Below are 26,357 nucleotides of genomic sequence, written 5' to 3'. Positions count from 1 at the left end.
CATTTATTCCACGAACATTTATTAACCACTTATGGGCCAGAGAGGAGATATAGAAACAGACGACAGACAGTCCCTGTATTTTAGGAAGAGATATCTAAAAGCACCTTTTGTGCAATTACTGACACTTAGTTCTTCCAAAAACATCTAACAAAGAAAATATTCATCTAAACTGAATGACGGAGTGGCTCTCTACAAAATGGAATAAACCCAGTATGAACAATGTCATTGGATTCCAGCACCTGGAATACACTGGCCCACAAATTCAAGTTTCACATCTAAAAATTGTACCAACAACCCCCAAAGTCTTAATATGCAACCATCAAAACATTTGGCATGTCAAAGTGAAAGAAGCCTGAAGTATACTGGTATTAGCACATAACAATATGTTCCAAGTAACTACCACAATGGTTTCTAAAGCTTCACATTTTTCACCTAACAGACATGAACATAAAAAAAATTGAAATTATGCATTACAATCCATAAACAAAATAATCAATATTTAATCGAGCATATAAAGGTTATATAAAAATGCATTCCTTGTTCCGTTAAAAAAAAATTTTCCAGTAATAATCCTAAGCACATCCTTAACTTATATATAAACACGTCAAACATTTCATTTTCTTCAAAATTAATTACAATAAACTATTTTAACCACCTGTAACACTTCTTCCCAACTTCTTTTTACACATGGAAAATGCCTGAACACAATTACTTTCCCTAAATCCAGAAATCCTCCGTTCTATCAAAACTACCAAATTTCAAAAACAAGTACAACCAGTCTTTTACATCTCTATAATTAAAAAACAAAACAAGATCGGCCTATATGTCCAGACTTGTACGATTTTTTCCAACTGCAAATGCTCTGAAATGCATTAACAATATAAACTAGATAGCAAGGTCCAAGGCAATTCATGTCGCTAATACTGCATTTTACAAAAATTACACCATTTTAAACCCCGTTCAAGCAAGAAGCTCTAAGAGAAATACTCCAGTCACAAGTCTCTACTTCAACAAACTTTCAGTTGCAATCACATTTTTTTTCAGGTTATATTGACTCGCATCACCCTAATTTTGAATAACTCAGAATGGTTCCTGCCAACTACCCCAATTTACATTAGGTCATCTCTGAGAATCTAGGAGCCAAGGAGGGTTTTAAGGTCCAGAAATCTCCCCTACGGAGGCTGCAACTCGCAGTATACAACTCCCAGCGTATGTTTAGTACTAACCCAGAGTAACCTTCACCGGAGCCCCTCAGATTTTTCACTACAAAGCACCAACTGGAGGCACACATCATGTCCTGTACTTAAAATCTGGCAGCTAAGCCTCCTAAACTAGTGTCCATCCCCGTCACTAACCTGTAGATCCTCAAAGCCCCTCCCACCCATTTCACGTGGCTGCAAACTGGCACCTCCAGCCTTCACTAGAGAAACTCAATTCACCCTCCATCAAAAGCACCCTTAACATCCCATTGGACCTCCTCCTCAGTGCTGGAGGATCTCTCCCAAGGGTTAAGTAAAGGTGGTGCTCATAGCAGCCCCTTCCTTACTTGGGGACCAAGAGCCCGGCATCTTACAACTATCAGAGGCTCGGGAGGGGTACTCAAGCCCACTTTCTCGCTACAGAGGCAAGCTTCTCAAATCGCCGACACCCTCGAGGGTAGGCCCCGCCCCAGAGCTGGGCCTTGGAAGCTTTTCACTGCAACCCCCTCCACCTTCAGGCCACGAAGGCGGCCAGTTCTGAGACTTCCTTCCTAGACTCACAGGAGCGTACCGACTACAGCTTCCTCCCCACAGGTGTGTCCTGACTAAGGTCCCCTCTTGCTGGTAGGCCACAGGGGCCTCCCTTCCACTTCGGGTGGAGGGAGTGTCCTCACTACGATTATCTCCTCACTTCGGGGCACACAGATGTAGTTATAATCTCTGCCCCACTTGGGGGCATGGAAAATCTTGCTCATTCGGGATGTAGGTGTGTTTGCACTGCAGTCCCCGTTAGTTCGCAGGCCGCTGGGCCACCCAGCTCTGGCCTCCTCCCTCAGACCACGGGGGCGTCCTCGCTACGGCCTCGTCCCCACTTCGGTATGCAGGCTCATCCTCTCTTGCGTCCTTCTTGCACTTCTCAGGCCTGAGAGGCACAAGTGGCACCCCAGGCCCCCCGCAGCCATGCCCCGACCCTTTTGTGTGGGGCGCTCGCTGCGGCGGGCACGGAGGCCTCCGAAGGCCCCGCCCCAGGCCACCAAGGGGCGGCTCGAGCCCCGCACAGCCCCGCCCGTTCCGGGGCTGCGGGAGTCTTACCGGGGAGAGCTGCGCGGCACCCGAACCCAGACCCGAGTTACCCCCCGCGCGAGTGCCTCCGCCCCGCGGCCGACAGCCCCTGCCGAATGGCTTCCCGGAGCCCACAGCAGTCACCACCTCCTTCGCCGCTTCACAAAATGGCCGCCGGCCCGCTCGGCGGCTCAGCGTTCCAGAAGGGGCGGGACGGAGTGGTTGACGTCACGGGGCAGAGCGGCGCAAGCGCGCTGAGGTTCTCAGGTAATCTCCCGGAAGCTGCCGGTGTTTCGGGCGAGACCAGCTATGAGTACCGGCCTGCGATGTTTTCGCAGTAGCCCCGCCTCCGGGGAGGGATGCTGCACGGTGGGACGGGTCCGAGTAGCTGGCTTCGCCCCTCGCGGCCGGACATTGTGCAAATTGCTTCTCTTTTTCGAGCCTCTGCCAAAGGCGGAAAATAGTGCCTATCTTGCAGAAATGTTTTGAGGATTAAATGGACTACAAAGTGGTGCCTAGTTCTATGATGCCTTGACAGAAGAACCAAAACTTGATTCTTTTTTCCCATTTAAAAATTTCAGTCCAGGGAGGCTTACCCACCAGACTTCATTAACCACCCTCCCAACAGCTACACTTTAGTATTATTTTGATACAGAAAAGATTATATACTCTTTGTGGGTATAATATAGTGTATTAAAAACAAAACCTACTATATGCAACATGGTATCCAGGATTACATCCTGGAACAGAATAAGGATATTAGTGGGAAAACTGGTGAAACCTGACTAAAACCTGAAGTTTAGTTAATACTAATGTACAGATGTTAATCTCTTAGTTTTGACAAATGTGCCCTAGTTTTATATAAGATGTTAAAATTAGAGGAAATTGGGTGATGAATATATAACTGTACTATCTCTGCAACCTTTCTCTAAAATTATTCAAAATAAAAAATTTTATTTAAAAAAATTCTGTAATTTCATCTCCTCCCTCCCTATTCATCTGCATTCACCATAGTTTAACCTAGTGGCTTTCACATTTTTTTGACCATCACCCACATAAGAAATGTGATAAGAAATCACATTTGTAACCTGGTATACACATTCAAATATATAATCAAAATAAAATACTTTATGTGTGATGTACTCTTATTTTTTCTCTTGCTTTTTTTGTTTGTGTGTGAGGAAGATTAGCCCTGGGCTAACATCTGTGCCCATCTTCCTCTACTTTATATGGGACGCCACCACAGCATGGCTTGAAAAGCAGTGCATCAGTGTGCACGAAGGATTGGAACCCGTGAACCCCAGGCCACCAAAGTGGAGAGTGCACACTTAACCACTATGCCACTGGGCTAGCCCTTCTCTTGCTTTTTTTTAGTTGCTGGCTACTATCCACTTATGGTTTCAGATCCACAAATCAAGGCGGGGCCAGCTGGTGGCATAGTGGTTAAGTTCACACACTCTGCTTCAGTGGCCCGGGGTTAGCAGGTTTGGATCTCGGTCACGGACCTATGCCGTTTATCAAGCCATGCTGTGGCAGGCGTCCCACATATAAAGTAGAGGAAGATGGGCATGAATCTTAGCCCAGGGCCAATCTTCCTCAGCAAAAAGAGGAGGATTGGCAACAAATATTAGCTCAGGGCTAATCTTCCTCACCAAAAAAAAAAAAAAAAAGATCCACAAATTGAAAAATTCTACTCTAGCTGTGTTGGCCTCCTATTGGTTTCTCAAACACATCATGCTTTTTCATACCTCACACCCTTTGCTCTTGCAGCTCCTTCTCATCCCTCACTCGTCCCTAGCTCTTCCCATGGCTGGAAATCACATTTTTGCTTAAGTAACACCCCAAAAATCTTTCCTAGTACACCCAACATAGTAGGTTCTCCCCATTATTTCCTCTTACCATCCTGTTTCTTCCATAGCACTCATCACAATCTATAATAGCCTTATTTGTTTACTTCTTGTTTTCTGTCTCTCTACTAGAATGAAAGCTCAATGAGGGCAGGGTCCTTTTTGGTCCTGTTCACCAGTGTATCCCCAATACCCATACCAATGTCAGGCTCCTGACAGACACTCAAATAATTGTTGAATGAAGAGATATGCAAGCAGATTGAGTCATCTATGGAAATCAAGTAGAGTGACAGTCTACTCTACAGTTCCCAAGTGCAGCCTGGAATTTTCCCGGAGCCTCTCATAAAGTCACAGAGTAAACAGAGGAAGGTGATTTTATTTTTCTAATCTGCAAATTAACAAATTTTTAAAAAGAAATATAAATTATTAGAATAATGGATGGAGTCACATAGGTATTTCTAGCTCCATTAGGTCAAAGAAAGGAAGGAGGACAAGAACAGAAAGGAGACAAGCCTTCTAGGAAACTTGCTATTCGGTCTACAGTCAACATGAAGAGGTGGCCTTTGGAGCCACAAAAAAGATTAAGTCGTAGTTGATTATGCTTGTTCCTGAAGGAGTCAGTCTCGCTGAGCAGCAGTAAGTGACAACTCAAATGGCCACGTACAGCATCGGGATCCCTGAACAAAGAGCCTTCTTCCAGTTCCTCTGGCTCTCCCCACCAAGGATACAGACATGTCCAGCAGCAATATCATAGCAAACGTCCCTCCTGTTTCAGGATGGGAACAGCCGCTCACTGTAAGACCAGAGAAGGACTAATAGAGACAAATGGGGAGTGTTCCCCTTCAAAAGAGCTGAGGCTAGGGAAACATAGTTTTCTTCTGTTTCTGTCTTGGAGATGGGCTGATGCTGAAGTCACCTGGGCTATACCAATTCTGGTTTGAACATGGAGCACCCACTGCATGTAACAAGGTGCCCGGCTGTGCATGGGTTGGTGAGGCAGGAGGAGCCAGGCCAGCACAAAGTCAGAGGCCCACTCTTCTAGTGTTGGGTCCACTTGATACTCTTGAGGTCAATGCCATCCTGCACCATCTCCCAGAGAGGGCTGCCAAAGAGAAGAGGTATTGGATGAGTGAGGGCTTAGAAAGGAAGCAGACAACATTGGCTCCTAGGCCCTGAGCCCTGACTTGCCTCCATCTGTTCTTGTCTCTCCACCACCTCCTTGCCCTGACAGACCCCAACGCAAGTGGCTAGCAAGTCTTTCCCAGCTATCTGTAAGTCCTTGTCAGCTCTAGCCTCTCCCCAGATGTCAACAAACAGTAATAACTAGGTACCCAGGCTCAGCCCCAATGGGGCCAGGCCAATGGCATCAGGTCATATTCATGAAGCTCTCATCCCATTCATGAGAGGCTCTGGTCACAGTCTCCCTGGGGGAACCAAGACCCTTGGGACCTGTGTAAGCAGCAAGTTTCAGCCTCTCTACTAACCCCCACCACAAATGAACCATTTTTCAGCACTTGCTTCTGGGTTTTGCTCTAGTTCTCAGTTAGGGGTAGAGCATAACCCTAAATCACTTGGGTATGTAGCACCCTTACCCAATTCCTGCCAGCTTCATCTCCCCAGAGTTGGACTGCACTTCCAATATCCCTGGCTCCAATTCAAAACGACCTCTTGGATCTCAGACCCGGTCATCCCATTTCACACAAGAACTGCTGCTGAGAAATCTCTGCTAAGCTCTGATCCCCTTCAGCTTGGACATCTTAGATAATGTTCCTAAACAACACATTACTTCAGCGTGTTATGATCATGGGATTTGTGGTTTGCATTTCTCCAGTTAATTTTCTTCTACTCAATTTCATTCTGTTCTTGGCTTATCCCTCTCCTTTACACTATGCATTCCCAGCATACCTTTCTATTTATGACATTTTCCTTGGCTCCTTAAAGTTAGCCATCTCCTTCCTGCCCCTTCTCTTTAGGGAAAGTCACTTATTATCATGGCTCACAAAATAAAGCTCCGGCTGAGGGATAATGGGACCAGGCTGAATTCAGTTTGTAAAGAGTCAGAAGGAATAGGGTGAAGATGCTGACACCACACAGATAGGAAGAATAAGGCTTTGCTCGCAGCATGGTCAGTAGAAATGCCCTTTGAGTGTTGCCAGAGAATATCATAAAGCCAAGCAAAGGAGGAATCTCGAGCCTAAGAAAGCTAAGTAAGCTGTAGATATTTAAGCAATACACCTAGGCCCTGGGAAGAAAAATCCAGAGCCCAGAAAAGCCTGACAGAGCTCACAAAGGGAAGCAGGGTATATACGTGAACTTCCTCACTCTCATCAACTAGACCAAGAGAATACTGAAAGTCAAACTGAACCAAAACAGAGCTAGACTCTGAAAAAATCCAGAAGCCTTAATGTTCTCAGGAGGAAGCAGAGCTCTATGACTACTAGGGGAATCCCCGGTGGTAGCTGGCTAGTAGAGGATCTCTGACCTTTTTAAGCACCTCTACAAAGAAAACTCTGAGTAGTGGTTCTTAAACCTTTTGAGAATCTGATGAAAACTATGGACTTTCTTCCAAAGAAAATGCACAATTTTTTAAAACTCTAAAAAAAGAAAAAAGAAAATACACAATGGCACAATATTTAGCATATAATTTTGTACCTCCTGAAGTTTAGCCACAGAACCCAAATTAAGAATCCCTATCTTAGGGCCGGCCCCGTGGCTTAGCAGTTAAGTGTGCACGCTCTGCTGCTGGTGGCCCAGGGTTCGGATCCCGGGCGTGCACCGATGCACTGCTTCTCTGGCCATGCTGAGGCCGTGTCCCACGTACAGCACCTAGAAGGATGTGCAGCTATGACATACAACTATCTACTGGGGCTTTGGGGGAAAAAATAAATAAATAAATAAAATTTAAAAAAAAAGAATCCCTATCTTAAAGGGAGTCTTCCTATTCTTAGTCTACGAATCATGAATTTTGTATCGATATTGCTTGCAATGATAACTATTAATATTATCAATAACAATAATGAAAAACATCTGAATTTATGTAGTTCTTTGGTTTTTAAAAACACTTTTTCATATTCTAAAAACAAGTAGCCAAGGAAATCCACTTTCTTTCTTTGTGGAACCTCTGAATCCTAAAATCTAGGTATTCTCAAACTTTGGTTTCTGGCAGTGTGAACACATAGCCTGAGGACAAGAGAGGAGCCAAAACTTCAATTTCTTCCAAAGGGTCTCTGGTACAACAGTGCATACCTCATTTCTCGAAGACGCTTCACGTGGTGAATGCACTTTTCCACTGTGTAGTCCACTTCCTCCTCTGTAGTGAAACGGCCGATGCCAAACCTGAAAAAGGCACAGGAGAAGAGCTCTGCATCAGAGCTCTGGCACTGGGGTAAATTCATTCAGCAAATACTCGCTGAGGATCTACTCCACAAAAGACATGGAGAGAACATGGTTCTTCCCATCTAGGTCTGAGTTTCTCAGAACATGGTCTGTGGACCACCCACATTAGTATCACCTGAGAAGTTTCCTACTCCTTCTCCAGACCTAGTGAATCAGAATCTCTGAGTGTGGGACTCAGAAATCTTCATCTTGCACAAACTTCCCAGGTGATAGTCAACGAAGTCTGAGAATCACTGCTCTAGAAACCTCCATGAAGAAACAAGAAGGGATAAGGAACACTAGACCGAGGAAGACAACAGAAGATGAAAAATACGAAAGAGGATGCCTTTCATAAATGTTGCAGCTCAACTGACTGACCTGATAGAAGAGTGAGCTAAATCCTCATCAGTGCCAATTGCTCGAAGGACATAAGAGGGTTCCAGGGATGCAGAGGTGCAGGCACTGAGGAGAAAGACATAGAGCCTTACCCAGTTCATCATCATCTGTTTTTAGCCACAAACCCCCAGTATTGCTTCCACCCCCCAGGCCCCTAGAGTCATACCATGGAGACAAGAGAGACATTCTAATCTGGCAGAGCTAAAGGGCCCAATGCTGCCTGCAGTTTCTGGGATGTGAACTTAGCTCCTCAGGCCTCTATGGAGGATAACCTCCTTGAGCAAGGACACTACCACAGCATGACCACGTGAGCTGGTCTGACAAGAAGAGGAAGCAGAGGACCATGTGCTCACTCCCCTGTGACCAAATACACCAACTGTATCAGCCTAGACAGCAGCTAAACCTTTGGTGGCCTTGGAAGCATACTTCAATTCTGGAGGCCTGCAACAGAACTGCTAGTATAAAGCTAGAACAGATACATGCATCTCCTGGGACCATAAAAGGCACAAAATTCTACCCCAGGAAGCCCTCCTAGAGTGGCAAACTTTAGCCTGTGCTCTGCCAGCTAAAAAATAGGTGCTTACAAAATGACCTTTACTCTTAACCAAGAACTCTCGTGCCTGTCATCTCCACACTGGGAAGCTTAATAATCTATTATAACACTTAGAAGCCAGGCTAATCGGCACTGCCACAGTCCCTGTCTATCCAATCCAACTCACCTCCCTGAGGATAAGGCAACATCCTTGAGTGCCATCAACAGGCTCTCTCCTTCTACATATGCAAAGGAGAGGTTGATACAGCCTGGAAGAAAGCACCACTATGAGAGGAGTCACAGAGTTTCAGGCTCTTCCAGAATGGGAATAGAAAGGGAATGTCCATACCTGGGTAATGGTGCTCAGGGTCCCCATTCATCACCACATCTGGAAGGCTCTTCATTATCTTCTGTGTCAGCCGCTCTGCTAACTTTGAAATCCGCTTGTGGTCATACTGAAGAGCAGGCAAAGGAGAACTAAGCATAGTAACCATCAACAGCTCAGAAACACATATGACGAGGAGCCCTTCTCCTGTGCCCAGAAGTGACTATGCATCAGGCCCATCTATTGTCCTGTGTTACTCATGGAGACCACTATATCCCCAGCACTGAGCACAGTGCCTGTCATGCAAAACTGTTCAATAACTTGACACATGGTTTCAAAACCCCAGAAATAGGGGCCGGCCCAGCGGCGCAAGCAGTTAAGTGCACACTCTCCGCTGCAGCAGCCCGGGGTTCGCCGGTTCGGATCCCAGGCGTGCACCAACGCACTGCTTGGCTGAGCCATACTGTGGCGGCGTCCCATATAAAGTGGAGGAAGATGGGCAAGGATGTTGGCCCAGGGCCGGTCTTCCTCAGCAAAAAGGGGAGGATTGGCAGATGTTAGCACAGGGCTGATCTCCTTACACACACAAAAAAAACAAAAACCCAGAAATAAACGAACTGGTAACTATTGAAAGGGCCTAGATTTTGGAACCCATAACACCTCCCTCAGAACAAGATGTCAGCAGTACCAGGACAAGGATGGTTTTCTTAAACCTCCTCTTCTGGCAGAGATCTGACTCAGTCATGCCGAGAAGCCTCTAACAGGAGACCCAGCACAGGGGAAGAAGTTGTAGAAGGGAACTGCTCTCTTCATACCTCCATCTCTTGCTGTGCCACCTCACACGCAGCCCCCAGCCCCACCACCAAGGGTGTGGGCACTGTCCCAGACCGCATACCCCGCTCCTGGCCCCCTCCACTCTGCAGGGCCTCCACACGCACACGGGGCCGGCGGCGAACGTAGATGGCACCAACCCCTGAGAGACAAAGTTTGTTACAAAAAAGAGAAAAAGAAAAATGCAGTTGAAACAAAATATCACTTTCCAAAGGGATCAAAATATTTTTTTCAACTTTTCTGTAAGGCTGAAATTCTTCAAAATAAAAAAAGTTGAAGGAAAGGAAAAAATAGCAGTAAAAGCATAATACTTATCAAAATTATTTAATATCAGGAAGGTAACTACCAGAAGGATTAATGACCAAAATGGTTTAAAGTAGCTCCCTATGCAGGTATGAAATGATATCATGCAACACAGCATTATTCATAACAGCAAAAAGATTGGAAACAACTTAGATGTCCATCATCAGGGGAATGGGCAAATAAATTTGGTACATTCATATAATGAAATACAAAACAGCTGTATAAAAGAACAAGGAAGTTCCTTCTGTACTGTCACTGTAAAATCTCTAAGATACATGGTTAGAAAACTCGCGAAATCTCAATAAAGTCTGTACTTGAGTTTAAAAAAAAAGATGCATCGTTAGGTGAAAAAAGCAAGATACAGAACAATGAGTATAGTATGCTATCTTTTGGGTAAAAAAAACAGAAGAGGCAGAAGGGAAGAATATATGTGCTTGCAAATGCACAGAATAATTCTATTAAACTTTTTTTTTTTTTTTTCCCTTTTTCTCCCCAAAGCCCCAGTAGATAGTTGTATGTCATAGGTGCACATCCTTCTAGTTGCTGTATGTGGGATGCCGCCTCAGCATGGCCGGACAAGCAGTGTGTTGGTGCGCGCCTGGGATCCGAACCCAGGCCGCCAGTAGCGGAGTGCTCACACTTAACTGCTAAGCCACAGGGCCAGCCCCTGCACAGAATAATTCTAGAAAAATACTCAAGAAACTTCCTCCCCAGAGGGGAACTACATGGTTGGGAGACAGACTTTCCACCATGTACTTTTTGTAGCTTTTGAATTTGGAACCATGTGAATATATTACCTTGCCTAAATAGGATAAAAATTTAAAACAAAAAAAAAAAAACTTTGAGGAAAAAACAGGGAGAGATCAGAATGGAAGTAAAAATTAGCACAATCTCCCAGAGTCTATCAAAACTTAAAAATGTATATAACTTGTGACTCAACACACCCACTTACAGGAATTTCATACTAAAATATGAGCATGAATATGCAAAGATATTCACTAAGTAGTCAAGGGTTTTTGAATAGAGTGGGCACTTGATGAAGTTCATCTTCTCCCACACAGAACAACTGTTTAGGCAGAGATTGCAGGTACCATAAAAACTAAAGCAGTGGTTCCCAAGTTTATTATGAAGCACCTCAGTTTTAAATAATTTATGTACCAAACTGTATTTATTGAGAAATACTTCATTTCCCCTTTAAAAATAAAATCAAATTCAAGATCCTACACTATTTGAATCTCTGCAGTTCCCAAGTTCAGAGAACAAGTGCTCAGATCCCATGACTGGATAGTGCAGGATACCACGTTATCTAAATCTACTTAGATCCTAAGTTCGGAAAGCAGGAGTTTTGATAGTGAGAGATAACTGTACACATTTAAATGCTGATCACAGCTTCTGCTCACTATGAGTTAATTGGTTTTATCAAAATAGATGTACAATAAAAGCCAATAAAGGCAACATTTTAGTTAAAGATAGAATGCCTGTTGGGCTTTTTAAAATAATAGCTCACAAAAACACTCTTTACAACCTCTTGGAACCTTTAGAAGAAGCCATCTCACACACATACAGGAGCTACCACACGTTTTTCTACAGGGTGTACACCCAGATAACATACCTTTCAGACACAGAAAGTGTACCAGCATTACCAACCACCACAGGCTCTCACCCCAGAGAAAGAGAAGTTGTTGTCTTTTACGGCTACTTCCATAAAACAGAGGACAACAGCCTCTTCCCAAAGGTTGGGGTGAAGAGGCAGAATTCAAGCTAGAAAACATGCCTAGGCAAATAGAACCATAGAGAACAGACAAGTATCCCTGAGAGACTAACAGGAGTACAGACTACTAAGTCTAGGAACAAACACCAACAGAGGTAAAAGCCCATACAGTCTTCCCCTAAGGTAAAGCAAGACATAGGGAATGAAAGACTCAAAGAATTTTGCTCTGCATATCATAGTGGGGCAGACAAGATAGCTGGACTTATCTAGCTAAATTTGATAGGACAAAACCCTTTATTTCTCAACCAAATTAACATCTACATGCTTTCTAAGGATTTTTCTAAAGATACTAGGGAAAGATGGTCTGCTATACAGTAATTTTGAGGGTCTACAAATAGGCAAGTGTTCTTGGCTATTGCTAAATGACACTTGCATCCTGCAAGGCATTCTGAATGTAAAACTTCCTCTGAGGGCAATGGTAGTCCCAAATGAGTACAAGGAACATCTCTCAAAGGGTTTGCTGGGAGGTACAGAGAGGAGGAATTCTAGAAGGGGCTAGTACCTTTGGGACCATAGATTTTGTGACCACTGATGCTCATGAGATCAATTTTCATGTCGTTGACATCAAGTGGGATTTTTCCAACAGCCTGGGCTGCATCGGTATGAAAATATACCTTTCTGGAACTACAGATCCGCCCTGAGGAAAGAACAGAGGGGAAGAACCATAGCACAATGTTGGGAAGTCACGTGGCAGTGGTCCCACAATGTACCATGAGTTCTAAGGCAAAACGGTATCTGGCATTAGCCTCTAGCCATATAGTAAATTACATCTCTCTTTCTTTCTCCTACTCTCTCTCATTCTCAGCAATAGCTTCCTTGACTAGAATAAATAAGAGCAGGGGCAAAGCACCAAATCAAAATACCCAATATTCTGATGAATAAGACTCTTCCTAGGGGCCGGCCCGGTGGCGCAAGCAGTTAAGTGCACACGCTCCGCTGCGGCGGCCCGGGGTTCGCCGGTTCGGATCCCAGGCGCGCACCAACGCACTGCTTGTCAAGCCATGCTGTGGCGGCGTCCCATATAAGTGGAGGAAGATGGGCATGGATGTTAGCCCAGGGCCAGTCTTCCTCACCAAAAAAAAAAAAAAAAGAGGAGGATTTGGCAGATGTTAGCTCAGGGCTGATCTTCCTCACAAAACAAAAAAAGACTCTTCCTACCTCATTAACACCAGCCTTTCAATATATCAGATTAACTTTTAGACCCTTTTTGATTTAGAAGAAGCAAAGATTAACAGATCTATTTGCTAATGTGCCTACGAGGTTACAGGGTTAGTGTCTGGCTCTAAGAGAGATGTTCTAAAGTGAAAAAGGAAGAGAATAAAGGTTGGAGGATTTTTTGTTTTGTTTTCTGCACCAACTGCAGTAAAATGAAAAGAATATAAAGGGTACTAGACCTGGATTCAAATACTGGCTATGCCACTTACAATATGTCTCTGAACAAGGAACTGAAGCTCTCTTTCCCTTGATTTCCTTACTGCACTTTATAAAGTGTTATAGCTCCCAGTCCACTCCAGCTCCTCAGATAGATCCCAGTGGTGGGAAAGCATCAGGGTCCACCCATAATACTCACCTATTTCCGCAATAGGCTGCTTCACTCCAATCTCATTGTTCACAGTCATGACTGAGACCAGGCTGGTATCTGGCTGGATGGCAGTCTCTAGTTCCTAAAAACATCAGGAGTAAGGAGACTATATAGTATCAACAAAGTTCTCCCTAACTCAGAATGTAGGCAAGCTTAGTCTTGAAAAGGGGCCTTTCACTACACACCTATCAGAATGGTTAAAAGATAAACAATGAGGGGCCAGACTGGTGGCGTAGTGGTTAAGTTCGCACGCTCTGCTTCAGCAGCCCAGCACGGGTTCAGATCCCAGGCACGGACCTACACACCGCTCCTCAAGCTGTGCTGTGGCAGTGTCCCACATACAAAATAGAGGACAAGTGGCACAGATGTTAGCTCAGCAACAATCTTTCTCAAGCAAAAAGAGGAAGACTTGCAACAGATGTTAGCTCAGGGCCAATCTTCCTCACCAAAAATACATAAATAAATAAATAAATAAATTCCTGTATTAATAAAAAAAATAAGAAAACAATGAGGGGCCAGCCTGGTGGCATGGTGGTTGAGTTCATGTGCTCCGCTTCAGCGGCCCGAGGTTCACGGGTTCGGATTCCGGGCTCGGACCTACACATTGCTCGTCAAGCCATGCTGTGGTGGCGTCCCACATACAAAATAGAGGAAGACTGGCACAGATCTTAGCTCAGGGACAATCCTCCTCAAGCAAAGAGAGGAAGACTGGCAACAGATGTCAGCTCAGGGCCAATCTTCCTCACCAAAAAACAACAACAACAACAAAAAAACCAATGACAACACAAAATGCTGGCGAGAATGCAAAGAAACTGGATCATTCATACACTACTGGTGGGGAGGTAAAATGGTACAGCCACACTGGAAAACAGTTGGCAGTTTTTGTTTCTTATAAAACTATGAAATTACCATATGACCCAGTAATTGCACTCTTGGGCATTTATCTCAGGGAAATAAAAAGTTAACCCATACATAAATGTTCATAGTATCTTTATTCATAATAGAAACAACCCAGATGTCCTTCAGCAGGTAAATGGTTAAACAAACTGTGGTACTTCCATAACATGGAATACTATTCAGTAATAAAAAAGAACAAACTGCTGCGACAGGCAACAACTTAAATAATTCACCAAAGACTTATGCTAAGTAAAAAAGGCCAATCCCAAAAGGTTACATAACTATATGATTCTATTTATATAACATTATCAAAATGAGAAAATTAAAGAAATGGAGAACAAATTAGTGGTTTTAAAAGAACACTGTGGAACCATCATTGTGGAGATGAAATTGTTTTTTGACTATGGTGGTGGTTACACAAACCTGCACATGATGAAACTACATAAACTAAACATACACACACAAGTGAGTTAAAGGAAAACTGGGGAATTCAGAACAAAATCGTTAGATTGTATCCATGTCAATGTCCTGGTTGTGATATTGTACTGTACTTGTACAAGATGTTATCATTGAGGGAAACTCAGTAAAGGGTACATGAGATCTCTGTATTATTTCCTACAACTGCATGTGAATCTACAATTATTTAAAAATTAAAAGTTTAATAAAAAAAGAAAAGGGAAGGCTTTCCTGCGGATGGTTGTCAGAGTAAGCTGCAAAGAACAAAGTAACAAAAAACAAGGTTACCATTAACAACACTGAGGTAGGGACCACATCTGACTGAAACATTTATCTTAAAGGAATTATTAATCATTATTATCAAAGGATAATAATCAAAGGAATTATAACTCCCAACATCTGTTATGCTTTCCCTGACACTGGTCTAATGTAGGTTCTCAATGTTATGTTTCTCTCAGCTTCTTGTTTGCTTCCTTCCTAGCATTTATCCCAATTTGTAATTATTTCATTTATATGTTTGTTTACATGTTAACTGTTCCCTTCACTAGAATGTAAGCTCCCTGAAGGCAGGGACTAGGCTTGTCTTGTTCATCCCTCTATCCCCAGTGCCTGGCACTATAGCACAATAAATACTACGAAGTGAAAGAAAGGCACTGTGTTAAGTATTATGAGAAATAAAAACACAGAAAATATACACTCCTAACATTCAAGAAATTTAGCCTAGTGGAGACAAAGACATATGCATACAACAGAGCACAGAAGTAAAAAGCCAATAAGTAATTGAGGGAATTAAGAGAAGAAAGAAATTAAAAGGGGTTGGAGCATCAAAGAGATTTCATGAAAGAGCTGGGACTTCAGCTAAGTTTTTAAAAGAGAGAGAAGATTAAGGTAAGTGCAAAGAAAAGGAGAACAGATCAAAGGTGAGAGGATATGTGAGGACAAGTCCAAAGCAGGACTGGCCAGGGCACGTTAGGGAGATATGAAGGCAGTGTAGCTGAAACGAACGGTTTTATGAAGGGGCATAGTAGTCAGAACGACTGAAAGAGTAGGTTACAACGAACGTGTCTACTCTGAGACCAGTATTACCCTGATATCAAAACCAGACAAAGATACCACAAGAAAAGAAAACTACAGATCACTATCCCTAATATATACAGACGCAAAAATCCTTAACAAAATACTAGCAAATAAAGTCCAGCAACATATACAAAGGGTCATCCACCATGACCAAATGGGATTTAATCCAGGAATACAAATTCAACATACCAAAAAAAATCAATGCATACACCATATTATAGAATAGAGAACAAAAGCACATGATCACCTCAATAGACACAAAAAAGCAACTGAGAAAATCCAATGCCCTTTCGTTAAAAAAAAAAATTCAACAGACTAGCAAGAGAAGAGAACTTCCTCAACCTGATAAAAGAGATCTAAAAAAGAATAGCTACAAAAAATCCACAGCTAATATCACACTTAATGGTGAAAGCTTTCATCTAAGATCAGGAACAAAACAAGGGTGTCTGCTCTCACCACTTCTATTCAACTTTGTATTAGAAGTTCTTGCCAGGGCAATTAGGCAAGAAAAAGAAATAAAAGGCCTCCAGCTTGGAAAGAAAGAAGTAAAACTATCTCTGTTTGCACATGACAGGGCTCTGTCTACAAACTGCATCTTAGGATTTGTCTAGGGATGCTAGTATCCAAAATCTGGTGGACAAGATGCTTGGACTCATTACCCAAAATGGACATATAAGGACATGGGCCAAAAAGGGAAATATTCCTCAAAAAAACTATACCTCCTTTTTAGGGGGATGAGAGACATTAGTGTAGGGGAGGAGGCCAGAGCTCTGCTATGGTGAGTGTGAGTCCCTGGCATCCTGCACACATGCCCAGTGGCTCTCATACAAACCAGGAAGCACTGACAAAGCTGAGAAACAAATCCTCCAGAGAAAAGGACAATGGTACACACGCAACGGGAAGAAATTCTTGGTTCCTCTGCCAGGCCTATTTCTCTAAACCCCACCCTCACCATTAGATCTAGTCCTTCAAGCTCAAGCTGAGGCTGAAGATGGATTTACAGGCTGAAGCCAAGCTCCTCCTATTTTGCCCTTCCTCCCAAGACCCATTCCTACCTTCAAGTCGATGATCCCACTCTTCTTCACTGGGAGGTAGGTGACCTGAAAGCCCTCGGCTTCCAGTGAACGGCAGGAGTCCAAGACACATTTGTGTTCCGTCTGGGTGGTGATCAAGTGCTTTTTCCGTGACCTATAGAACCTGGCCACCCCCTAGAAAGTGGTGACAGTGGAAGGAAGGAGAATATACTCAGAGAGACAGCAATGACTTCAATCTCATTTGTAAAGGGAAAGTAGGCAAAGGCAGTATGCTCCAACATCAATTCTCTGATGTTGGAGCACTGACTAAATCACTGGCCACACAAGTGAAATCAATCTCCAGGCCCCCTCAGCCTCCCCAGAGGGGAGCAGGGCTGAACGTTCCAACCTTCTAATCACATGCCTGGTCTTTCTGGAGTGGGCAGTGTGTCCCTTGAAACTATCTAAGGACCCACCATGAGTCATTTCATTACCATAAACTCAGCTATGGTCCAAGGAGGTTTGTTATGAATAACAAAAGACATTTCTATCATTCAGGAAACTCCAAGGGTTTTTGAAGCTCTGTGCCAGGAACAGAGGACAAAAACTCAAGTTATTTTTTATTATATCATAGGTGGAAAATGGGCAACATGTCTATCCTTGCATCCCAAGAAAAAGCCTCTCTCTTTTATTTCTATTTAAATAGCAAAACATGCAAATATGGTGATACTGATACCCAAAGCTGGCAGCGTAGAAGTGAAACTCATACACTCATTCCTTACTGATGGCAGTATTTATGCTATAATCTCTATAAGCTAGAATCACATAAGAAAGATGTCTTAAAAGCTGTATTCGCACTCTTTAACTGTGATTCCTCTTTTGGTAATTTACCTTAGGGAAATTTTTCAAAGATAGATGAAGCTATAGAGACAAAATATGCTTTAATTATATTTACAATTCTTAAAAAATGGAAAGATTTTTTTTTTTTTTTAAAGATTTTATTTATTTATTCTTTCCCCCCAAAGCCCCAGTAGATAGTTGTGTGTCATAGCTGCACATCCTTCTAGTTGCTGTATGTGGGACGCGGCCTCAGCATGGCCAGAGAAGCAGCGCGTCGGTGCGAGCCCGGGATCCGAACCCGGGTCGCCAGCAGTGGAGCGCGCTCACTTAACCACCAAGCCACGGGGCCGGCCCAAAAATGGAAAGATTAAACACAACCAACAATATAGAAATGAACAGTAAATTGTGATAACATAACTCCATGAAAAAGAATATATTAAAAATTATGGATTTTGAAACAGAAGAACATAGGATATGTTATTAATGGTTATAGAAGAATAAATATGGCATGCTACAATTTGTGAAAATATTAAAAGCAAATTCATATGTACGTATAATTTTTTTCTGGAACAATACTAAACAGAATTAGTTTAGAATTAACAAAATTAACTTTGCAGATCAGGACTCTGGGTCAGAAGAGGAGAGGAAAACTTACACTTTATTTTAAATCTTTCTATAGGGTTAAAAAATCTCACCACATATGCATGAATTACTTTCAAAAAATTAAAAGAAATAAAATGTGCAACCCTGTACCTCATAGAGCTTATTATAGAGTACTTCTTTAGAAGCAAAATATAAAAATAATTAGGCCAAAATTATAAGTACATTAAAAACTATGTTCTCGAGGAAAAGGAACACTAAAAGCAAAACATTTAAAGTCCCCTCTGCCTTCCTATCTCAGTTACCCACAGTGTAGAATCCTCTAATAGAAGATACACATTTACGCTACCCATCCAGGAGACTAAGGGGACAACTGTCACAACTATTCTTAGCAATCCTTGACCTCTAGGTTTGGGATTTGTGGAGACTTTCAAAGCAAACATTTTCAGTTTTGAAAACGCTCCCTATGTCATCAGTGCATTACCTAAGCAGCTCAAAGGAAGTTTAAAGGTGCTTAACACTCCCTCAAGGTTGTTTTTCAGAGCTATGTCGGGAAGAGATAGCAGTGTCAACTGGCCTGAACCAGATAGAGCCCCACTGCAAGGGCAGCGCCTGCGCAGATGACCAGAAAATGCCCTTTTCCTCATCTTAATACTATAATCTCCTAGGAGAAGCCTAGGCCTTATTAACATTAGCATAACATGATATATGCGACAGTATGTTGTCAGACTGAGCCTGCACCAGCTAATACCCACCTCTACATGTGATGACAAAACTTCCCTTTTGTCATTCATTCCCCACCCGAAAAAAAAGACACCTGCTTCCCTTTGTTCAGGGAGGACCACGACTTTGGAAATGATTCCGTGTGGTCTCCAATTTGCTGCAAATATACTTTACTTTGTGTGACAACTACTTCTGGTGGAGAGTCTGATTTTAACTCACCAGGGAGTGAACTCATTTTGGTTTGGTAGCACCTATTCCAGAAACCATCCTCATCTTTGGAGGGAGCTCCACCCTGGCTCTGTGGTCTCTGCAGTCCACAAGGACGGCTTCCTGCTAAAACGGGATTGGGCAGTGTGTTGATGACTCTGGAGCCCGTCCCAGGCCTCCTACACTCAGGCCAAGGTCAGAAAAGCTAATACTAGCAGCAGAGTTGAGAGACAATGGTGAGAGGGATTAGAGCCACATTTGAACTATAGCAGCCCACAGTTTATCAGAGCCTTGGTATTTACACAAGTGATTCTGACAACCAGGCCCAGTTAAACATGATTATGTTCTATGAAACACCAACATGACTATTGAGAGTGGAATTTTACTTTTGCTAGCACCAAAGATCTATATGTCTCAAGGATAGAGTGCCTGATCTTATAATGGGTGACCAAGTAAATGCCTGCAGAGGGCACCACAGTAACCAGTACTTCAAATTGGGATAGCTAAAGAAACAGGAGGAACTGGTTGCAAACAGATTTCATCAGAAAGAAAAGGGAAGGCTGAGAGGAAGGCAGCCCTGAAATCACACATATAAGGGTGAAGCTGGTAACAAGAAGCAGAGAAACATGCCCAATTATAAGTGTACTCTGGACTTCATTGTGACTAGATCAAAAGGATGGGGAAAAGGGTTGAGTCCCATTATCCACTCTCTGAACCAACTGAGCTGCCATCCAAAAAACCAAGTGGTTAAGGGTCCAAGAGCCACCTCCTTTCTTATCCAACTACCTCACTGAACTCAGTTCAACAGGAACAAAGACTTAAGACAGAGTAGATTCCAAAGGGTTGAAGGAAGCAACAAATCAGAAAGGATGTGTGCTTGTCTGTGTCTTTTCTTCACAATAGGGTGGAAGTGGGTGGCTGGGAAATACATATATGAGCGAAAATGGTGGAGGGACACCATCTCTCAAGTCAGGCAAGCCCAAATATGCCCTCTGGTTCCCTTGTCTTACCTTAATTGCTATGTTGTTGGATTCAGTAGCACCACTAGTGAAAATGATCTCACGAGGATCAGCCCCAATCAGAGATGCTACTTGCTGAAAGCCAAAAAGCAGAGATAAGTAATGTCAGTTCCCCAGGCAGGAACGTAGCTGCAGATACACCTGGGACAGAGCTCTGGAGCAAGAAGAGCTCCACTGCATTCTATCAACTGCTGAAGAAGCTCTGCACCCATTAGGGTCAAAGAATAGATTCAGTTACTTCCCAGATCCCAGGCTCTTTTCCAGCCCAAGAAAAAATAATAATAATATTGGTGTTTTTCAAAAAGCACTTATTCAGCTCTTAGTATATGCATAGGCATTGTGTTAATAAACACATCACCAGCATTGTCTCATTTAATCCATCCAATAGCGCTAGGGAATAGAAACTATCAGCATCTCAGGGGCCAGCCCAGTGGCACAAGCGCTCCGCTTTGGTGGCCCAGGGTTCGCAGGTTCGGATCCCAGGTACGTGCTGACGCACCGCTTGTCAAGCCATGCTGCGGCGGCGTCCCATATAAAGTAGAGGAACGGGCACAGATGTTAGCCCAGGGCCAATCTTTCTTGGCAAAAAAAGAGGAGGATTGACATGGAAGTTAGCTCAGGGCTGATTTTCCTCACAAAAAAAAAAAACTATTACAATCTCCATTTTCAATACGAGGAAATTGCAGCTTAAAGAAATTAGTTGAGGCCGGCCCGGTGGCGCAAGCGGTTAAGCGTGCGTGCTCCGCTTCAGTGGCCCGGGGTTCGCCGGTTGGGATCCCAGGCGTGCACCGACACACTGCTTGTCAGGCCATGCTGTGGCGTTGTCCCATATAAAGTGGAGGAAGATGGGCATGGATGTTAGCCCAGGGACAGTCTTCCTCAGCGAAAAAAGAGGAGGATTGGCAGATGTTAGCTCAGGGCCCATCTTCCTCACAAAAAAAAAAAAGAAAGAAAAGAAATTAGTTAACTTGCCAAAGGTAATTTAGCTAGGAAATGTGGGAACTAATCAAATGCCTTCAGAGGAACTCCAAGGCCTACTCTCTGAATCTCTTCCTGAAAGAGCCCCAAACCATTTCCACCTCCACCCATATCTACCAAGAAGGAAATGCCTACCACAGGCCACTGAAACTGACATTAGAACCTCCTAGAATCCTTTGTACTAACCTGGCGAGCATGTTCCATGGCTGCCTCACTCTCCCAGCCATAAGCATGTGTCCGGGAGTGTGGGTTCCCATAGTAGTTGATTAGGTAAGGGAGCATGGCATCAAGCACCCGAGGGTCCTGAGCACAACAGAATACATGTCTCCTTGAGCCCAAAGTTAACTCAGGCCCCACTTCATGCCCCCAGACCTGCCCAACCTGCTTCAATACACTCCCAACCTTCAGACACTGCCTAGATTAGGCCTCAAACATTCTTCCATCCCCTCAGGTGCTAACCAAATATCAGCCTAATATACTTCCATTCCCAATTCATCTTAAATCAGACTATTCTACTATCTCCTCAGGTAATCTACAAACATTGCCTTGTCCTGACAGCTGTTTCTGCAGGTGTTTCCATTCCTGCCAGAAAATGTGATCTACAAGGGGTGAGGACATAACAGAGTCCACATGTTAGCAAAACCTTGCATTAATATTCAAGTGATTATCATGTTTCATGATATTCATGATATTTCATGATAAGCATGATTATCATGCTTAATAGATTATCAAGCTATTCTAAAGGCTGCTTTATGTCTTTTAACCCATTTAGTACTTGCCCAAATTCACACAGTTACTAAGTAGCAGTCCAGCTAATTCCAGAGCCCATGCTTTTTACTACTACTATAGTGCCTGCACTGAAGTGATTTGACCGAGGTCAATAGCTAGTAAGTAGCTGAGCCATTTCTAGCAGACTACAACTTAAGCCTCCTGATTCCCAGCTCATTGCTTTTCCCAGCACACTTCTCAATGGCTCTCACTTCCACAAGGATCCAGCCATTTCTGGGTATTGTCACTTCTACAATATAATTCCTATAGACAGCCTGGGGGAAAGCTGCCCCTCCATCCTTACCAGAGGAGTTGTAGCTTGCACATCCATATACAGAGGTCGCAGCACCGACTCCGCCTTTGGAGCAGTGGCTGTATCTGAGGGAACAGCAGACTGGGGAGCATGGTCTACAACTGACAAAAAAATGGAACGGAGTGGCCAAGTGAGAGAGGATGCAACCACAGACACAGGGCATCCAAGATAGCATAAGGTAAAAGCTAGATGGAGGCGAGCTAAGTTTATGGGATGCTGGGTCGAATCTCAACGTAAAAGCAAAGAAAACAGAGAACCTGAGCAAACTGTAAAAGGAGGGAAGGGAGAGAGACAGGGTTCTTAAAAGGGGATGTTGCGACAAAATTCACATTGCGTCGTTGGGAGTAGGGAGGGCTGTGAAAAGACAAAGCCATTTAGAAGGAATGTGGAGACAAGAGGAGGTAAGATCTTCAAAGGTTACTGGTCTCTAAAAGTTGGCCAGGAGAGGTCTGAAGGCCGAGCCTCAAAGGCTCTGAGGACCTGCGGGGCAGGATCTGAGGGAGGGGGCGCGGCGAAGTCAACCGTTGAAGGGCCAGCCTGAGCAAGTTCGACGAGTGTAGCCAAGAGGAAAGGTCAGAGGGTCTGGGTAGCTGGCCGGAGAGGTAGGCTCTGGAATATTCAGGTGAATGCCCGCGCCGAGGGGGAAAGGTCTGCGCCCGCAGGAAGGATGGCAGCGAGCGGGACCCGGAGCGTACCGCGCAGGCGCAACCCCCGAGTGGGCGCCTCGGGCCTCGGCCCCCGAGCGGCGGGCAAGGCGGCAGCCGTCCGCCTCCAAGCGGATCGCAGCAGCATGATCCCGGTGGCAGAGCCCCGGGCCGAAGCGGCTTCAGTCCTCAGCTGCGGGCTCCCGGAAGTACTGCTCCGCACCCCGGAAGCGATTCCTCCGGCCGCCAGCGCGCTCCGCCTTGCGTTCCTTGTGAGACGTAGAGCTGAGCGACCGAGGCCGCGAGCGAGGTGAGGTGGGGGCGCCGCGGCGCGGGGACACGAACGCTAAGGGTGATGGAGTCGGGCTACAAGCTTATTTTCCTTCCCCGACTTCCTCGATCCCTTGGACCTGCTCCCCACTCCCCGCCCGACTCTCGGGCTGGCGGGTAGGCCTGCACTTCCCTAACCCTCGAACCCTGCAGATGCCGGTGGCCGTGGGTCCCTACGGACAATCCCAGCCAAGCTGCTTCGACCGTGTGAAGATGGGCTTTGTGATGGGTTGCGCCGTGGGCATGGCGGCCGGGGCGCTCTTCGGCACCTTTTCCTGTCTCAGGTGAGGGGAGCGGGCGGTGAGCTCTGGGCGGGACTCCAGGACCTTCCTGCCCGACTCCACTCGGCCTGCAGCCTAAATAGAGCCTCCTTCATTCCAATTCCCTCGCTGTCCTCTAACGAGCGAGACTGATTTCCTAACCACCTTCCGTCTGGAAGGACAGGATGGAAGCCTCAGTGCTTGAGAATATGAACTCTGACTCAAACTGCTCTCTGGCCCTTACTCTTTCTGTAACCGTAGGCAAGTTGGAGCTTGAGTTTCAAGTGTAGAATGATGTCAGTAACATCTATCTCATAGAGTTGTAAGGATCAAATCAGACCACACTTAGCGCAGAATCTGGCACGTGTTAAGAGCTCAATAAATGGTTATTTCTACTATCGCTGCTGTTACTTTTATTTCCAATTGTTCATAGTGAAACAAACTTGAGCAATTTTATTGTACTAGAAACAGGACGTATGTAGAAGCAGATAAGCCTGCTTGTCATTTTCACGTGTAGTAGACTATTATTCCCGTTTTTCCAGATTATAAATTACCATTTACTGAGCACTTACTGGTGTCAGTCACTGTGCTAAATGCTGTACGTGTGTTGTCACAACAATCCTGTGAATGTTATGATCTCCATTTTACATTTGACACAGCCTGTGAATTGCAGACCTTGAACCCAGGTCTGACTCCACAATCCTTGTTTTAACACTAGGAAACCATCTAAAAGACGAATGTCTTTATTGGATCATATATACCCTCGAGATAAAACCAGCATAGAAAACTGGTTTCGCTGTCCATGTCCTTTACGGTGCATCTGCTGCCTCCCACCCCAACCTGAAGGCAGTTAATATGACATTCATCAGAAGAATCCCCCTAGACACCCTGATGGAGCCTTTTCCTTGTCATCATCCACTCTAGGTTGGAAGAGATAATTAATGTCCTGCCAGGCTTCAGGAGTGCTTGATTCATCATAAGAAACACAAATTGGAAAATGGCAGTATTTTTGTTCCCAATTGGCCCCATCTTGGTTTCTTCCTCTCTCAGGATCGGAATGCGGGGTCGGGAGCTGATGGGCGGCATCGGGAAAACCATGATGCAGAGTGGCGGCACCTTTGGCACATTCATGGCCATCGGGATGGGCATCCGATGCTAATCAGGGCAATGGTTGCCCACTACATCCTCCTCCCATCAGTCTCAGCCCATGTACTATAATAAAACAAAAGTCTTTTGAGTATTCTGGATGTCTGTTAGAGGGATTATTTTTTCTTCTCTCAGCCTATTACCCAGCTTGGTTACAGCTATTCTGAGTTGGGCTAATGAGTAGATTTGGTGACTGTTTCACAGGGCCTGACCACTTGTGCATACCTGGAACTTTTATCCATAGATTCTAGTAAACCCTTATTATTCAACCTTTTAAGTTTGATACTATTATCACCGTTCTAAAGGTGAAAAACTGAGACTAAGACTAGATTACCTCAAGGTCACATAGTAAAGGGGGTTTTAACTCATAAATCTTATCTCCACTGCTAGGCTGTTCATCCAAAAACTGTCCTTCAGATATAGCTGCTGGCTTATGAGAAAAAGAACAAATCATCCACGATGAAACAAACCATCACTTTTGTAGCTTCTTAACTGCATAAATCACAGATGATTGTCTAGCGAGCCATAGAGGATGTAAATTTTATCGACTGACACCCCCACAAAATTCTATTAATTGGATTGATAAGATAGATTCTTAGTAATGAGCCAAGTGCCCCTCACCTGCTCAGGCCACACAGCCCTTGATTGATTTTGCACCAAACTGCATTGCCCTTCAAATATTTCCTAATTGGAAACTAGGAAAATGATAATAACGTTAAGATAAAGATATAAGAAACTAGAGGCTGGCCCAGTGGCGCAGCAAAGTGCATGTTCTCTGCTTCCAGCCCAGGGTTCGGATCCTGGGCATGCACCAATGCACCGCTCATCAAGCCATGCTGTGGTGGCGTCCCATATAAAGTAGAGGAAGATGGGCACGGATGTTAGCCCAGGGCCCATCTTCCTCGGCAAAAAAAAAAAAAGAGGATTGGCATCGGATGTTAGCTCAGGGCTGATCTTCCTCACACACACAAAATATATAAGAAACTAGACTGGAACATTTGGGGGGCATGAGGACACTCAGATGCAGCTGGATCAAGGACAGTACCAGAATAACTACAGCAGCTACAGATTTCCCAACCAAAGAGTGGGATGCTGTCTGAGGAACTGATTACCCATTTGAAGTATTTTCTATGCATCACACTATTTACTAAATTCTTATATTTGCTGTCATTTACAACCCAAATTTCACTCTATGGTGGTGGGGAAATTTTTGCTACCTCTTTTTAACAGATGAAATAAAGTAAATACCTAAGGCCATGTTTGCTGGCCCAGTTTGCTGACAGAACAAACCTGACAGGACTTGATTCAAGAATAAAAAACTAATTATGAAGATACTAGATAATTTGGAAAGAAAAAAAATTGACAAGTTTAGGTCTGCCCCAAGGAACACTGCTGCCCAGTGTTGAAAAGTTAACTTGAATCTTGAAAAGAGGTTAAATAACTTGAGCAATTAAGGGAAGAAATTATAGATTAAACATCCATCAAAAGGGTTGGTAGGGGCTGGCCCCGTGGCTTAGCGGTTAAGTGCACGCGCTCCGCTGCTGGCGGCCCGGGTTCGGATCCCGGGCGCGCACCAACGCACCGCTTCTTCGGCCATGCTGAGGCCGCGTCCCACATACAGCAACTAGAAGGATGTGCAGCTATGACATACAACTATCTACTGGGGCTTTGGGGGAAAAAATAAATGAAATAAAATTATAAAAAAAAAAAAAAAGGGTTGGTAGGAAACTATGTCTCCAAATTCAAACTGATTTTTTTTTTTTTAAAGATTTTATTTATTCAGGGCCGGCCCCGTGGCTTAGCGGTTAAGTGCGTGCGCTTCGCTGCTGGCGGCCCGGGTTCGGATCCCGGGTGCGCACTGAG

General features: G+C 44.2%; 3 protein-coding genes and 1 pseudogene across 8 annotated transcripts in view; 2 read left to right on the top strand and 2 right to left on the bottom strand.

The window, feature by feature from the left end:
• The window catches only part of CPNE1 (copine 1), a 34,861-nt gene extending 32,439 nt beyond the window's left edge, over positions 1-2,422 (bottom strand). Inside the window, exon 1 of one of the 2 annotated variants that reach the window (XM_004430469.2) lies at positions 2,333-2,422. The gene's annotated coding sequence lies outside the window, so the exon portion shown is untranslated. Of the gene's footprint in view, positions 1-2,291 lie in introns of both variants that reach the window. The other variant, XM_004430467.2, reaches the window with a different exon arrangement.
• On the top strand, positions 1,929-2,649 carry LOC147914234 (uncharacterized; annotated as a pseudogene).
• A 1,817-nt stretch (positions 2,650-4,466) lies between these two features.
• Positions 4,467-22,949, bottom strand: NFS1 (NFS1 cysteine desulfurase). Of its 5 annotated transcripts, XM_004430460.3 has the most exons (13): positions 22,810-22,949; positions 22,106-22,215; positions 21,220-21,336; positions 20,047-20,130; positions 16,709-16,861; positions 13,212-13,305; positions 12,144-12,278; positions 9,552-9,709; positions 8,761-8,866; positions 8,599-8,680; positions 7,862-7,945; positions 7,355-7,444; positions 4,467-5,210 (listed from the first exon to the last, which is right to left on the bottom strand). In XM_004430460.3, exons 1-13 carry the CDS (start codon positions 22,904-22,906, stop codon positions 5,147-5,149), a joined length of 1,374 nt encoding a protein of 457 aa, XP_004430517.1. In that variant the 5' UTR covers positions 22,907-22,949; the 3' UTR covers positions 4,467-5,146. The 5 variants fall into 5 exon arrangements, 4 of the variants coding, with proteins under 4 accessions (XP_004430517.1, XP_087301466.1, XP_087301467.1 ...); XM_087445340.1 differs by lacking the exon at positions 7,862-7,945; XM_087445341.1 differs by lacking the exon at positions 12,144-12,278.
• Positions 22,926-24,588, top strand: ROMO1 (reactive oxygen species modulator 1). Its single transcript, XM_004430462.3, has 3 exons — positions 22,926-23,068; positions 23,242-23,372; positions 24,399-24,588. The coding sequence occupies exons 2-3, from the start codon at positions 23,242-23,244 to the stop codon at positions 24,505-24,507; spliced, it is 240 nt and encodes a 79-aa protein (XP_004430519.1). The 5' UTR covers positions 22,926-23,068; the 3' UTR covers positions 24,508-24,588.
• Positions 24,589-26,357: the final 1,769 nt, after the last annotated feature.

This window comes from Ceratotherium simum, chromosome 21, assembly GCF_057802395.1.
Source record: "Ceratotherium simum simum isolate JZ-2026a chromosome 21, ASM5780239v1, whole genome shotgun sequence".
Lineage (NCBI taxonomy): Eukaryota > Metazoa > Chordata > Mammalia > Perissodactyla > Rhinocerotidae > Ceratotherium > Ceratotherium simum.
The sequence above is the reverse complement of the archived record's forward strand: the minus strand, read 5'-3'. Positions and strand labels throughout refer to the sequence as shown.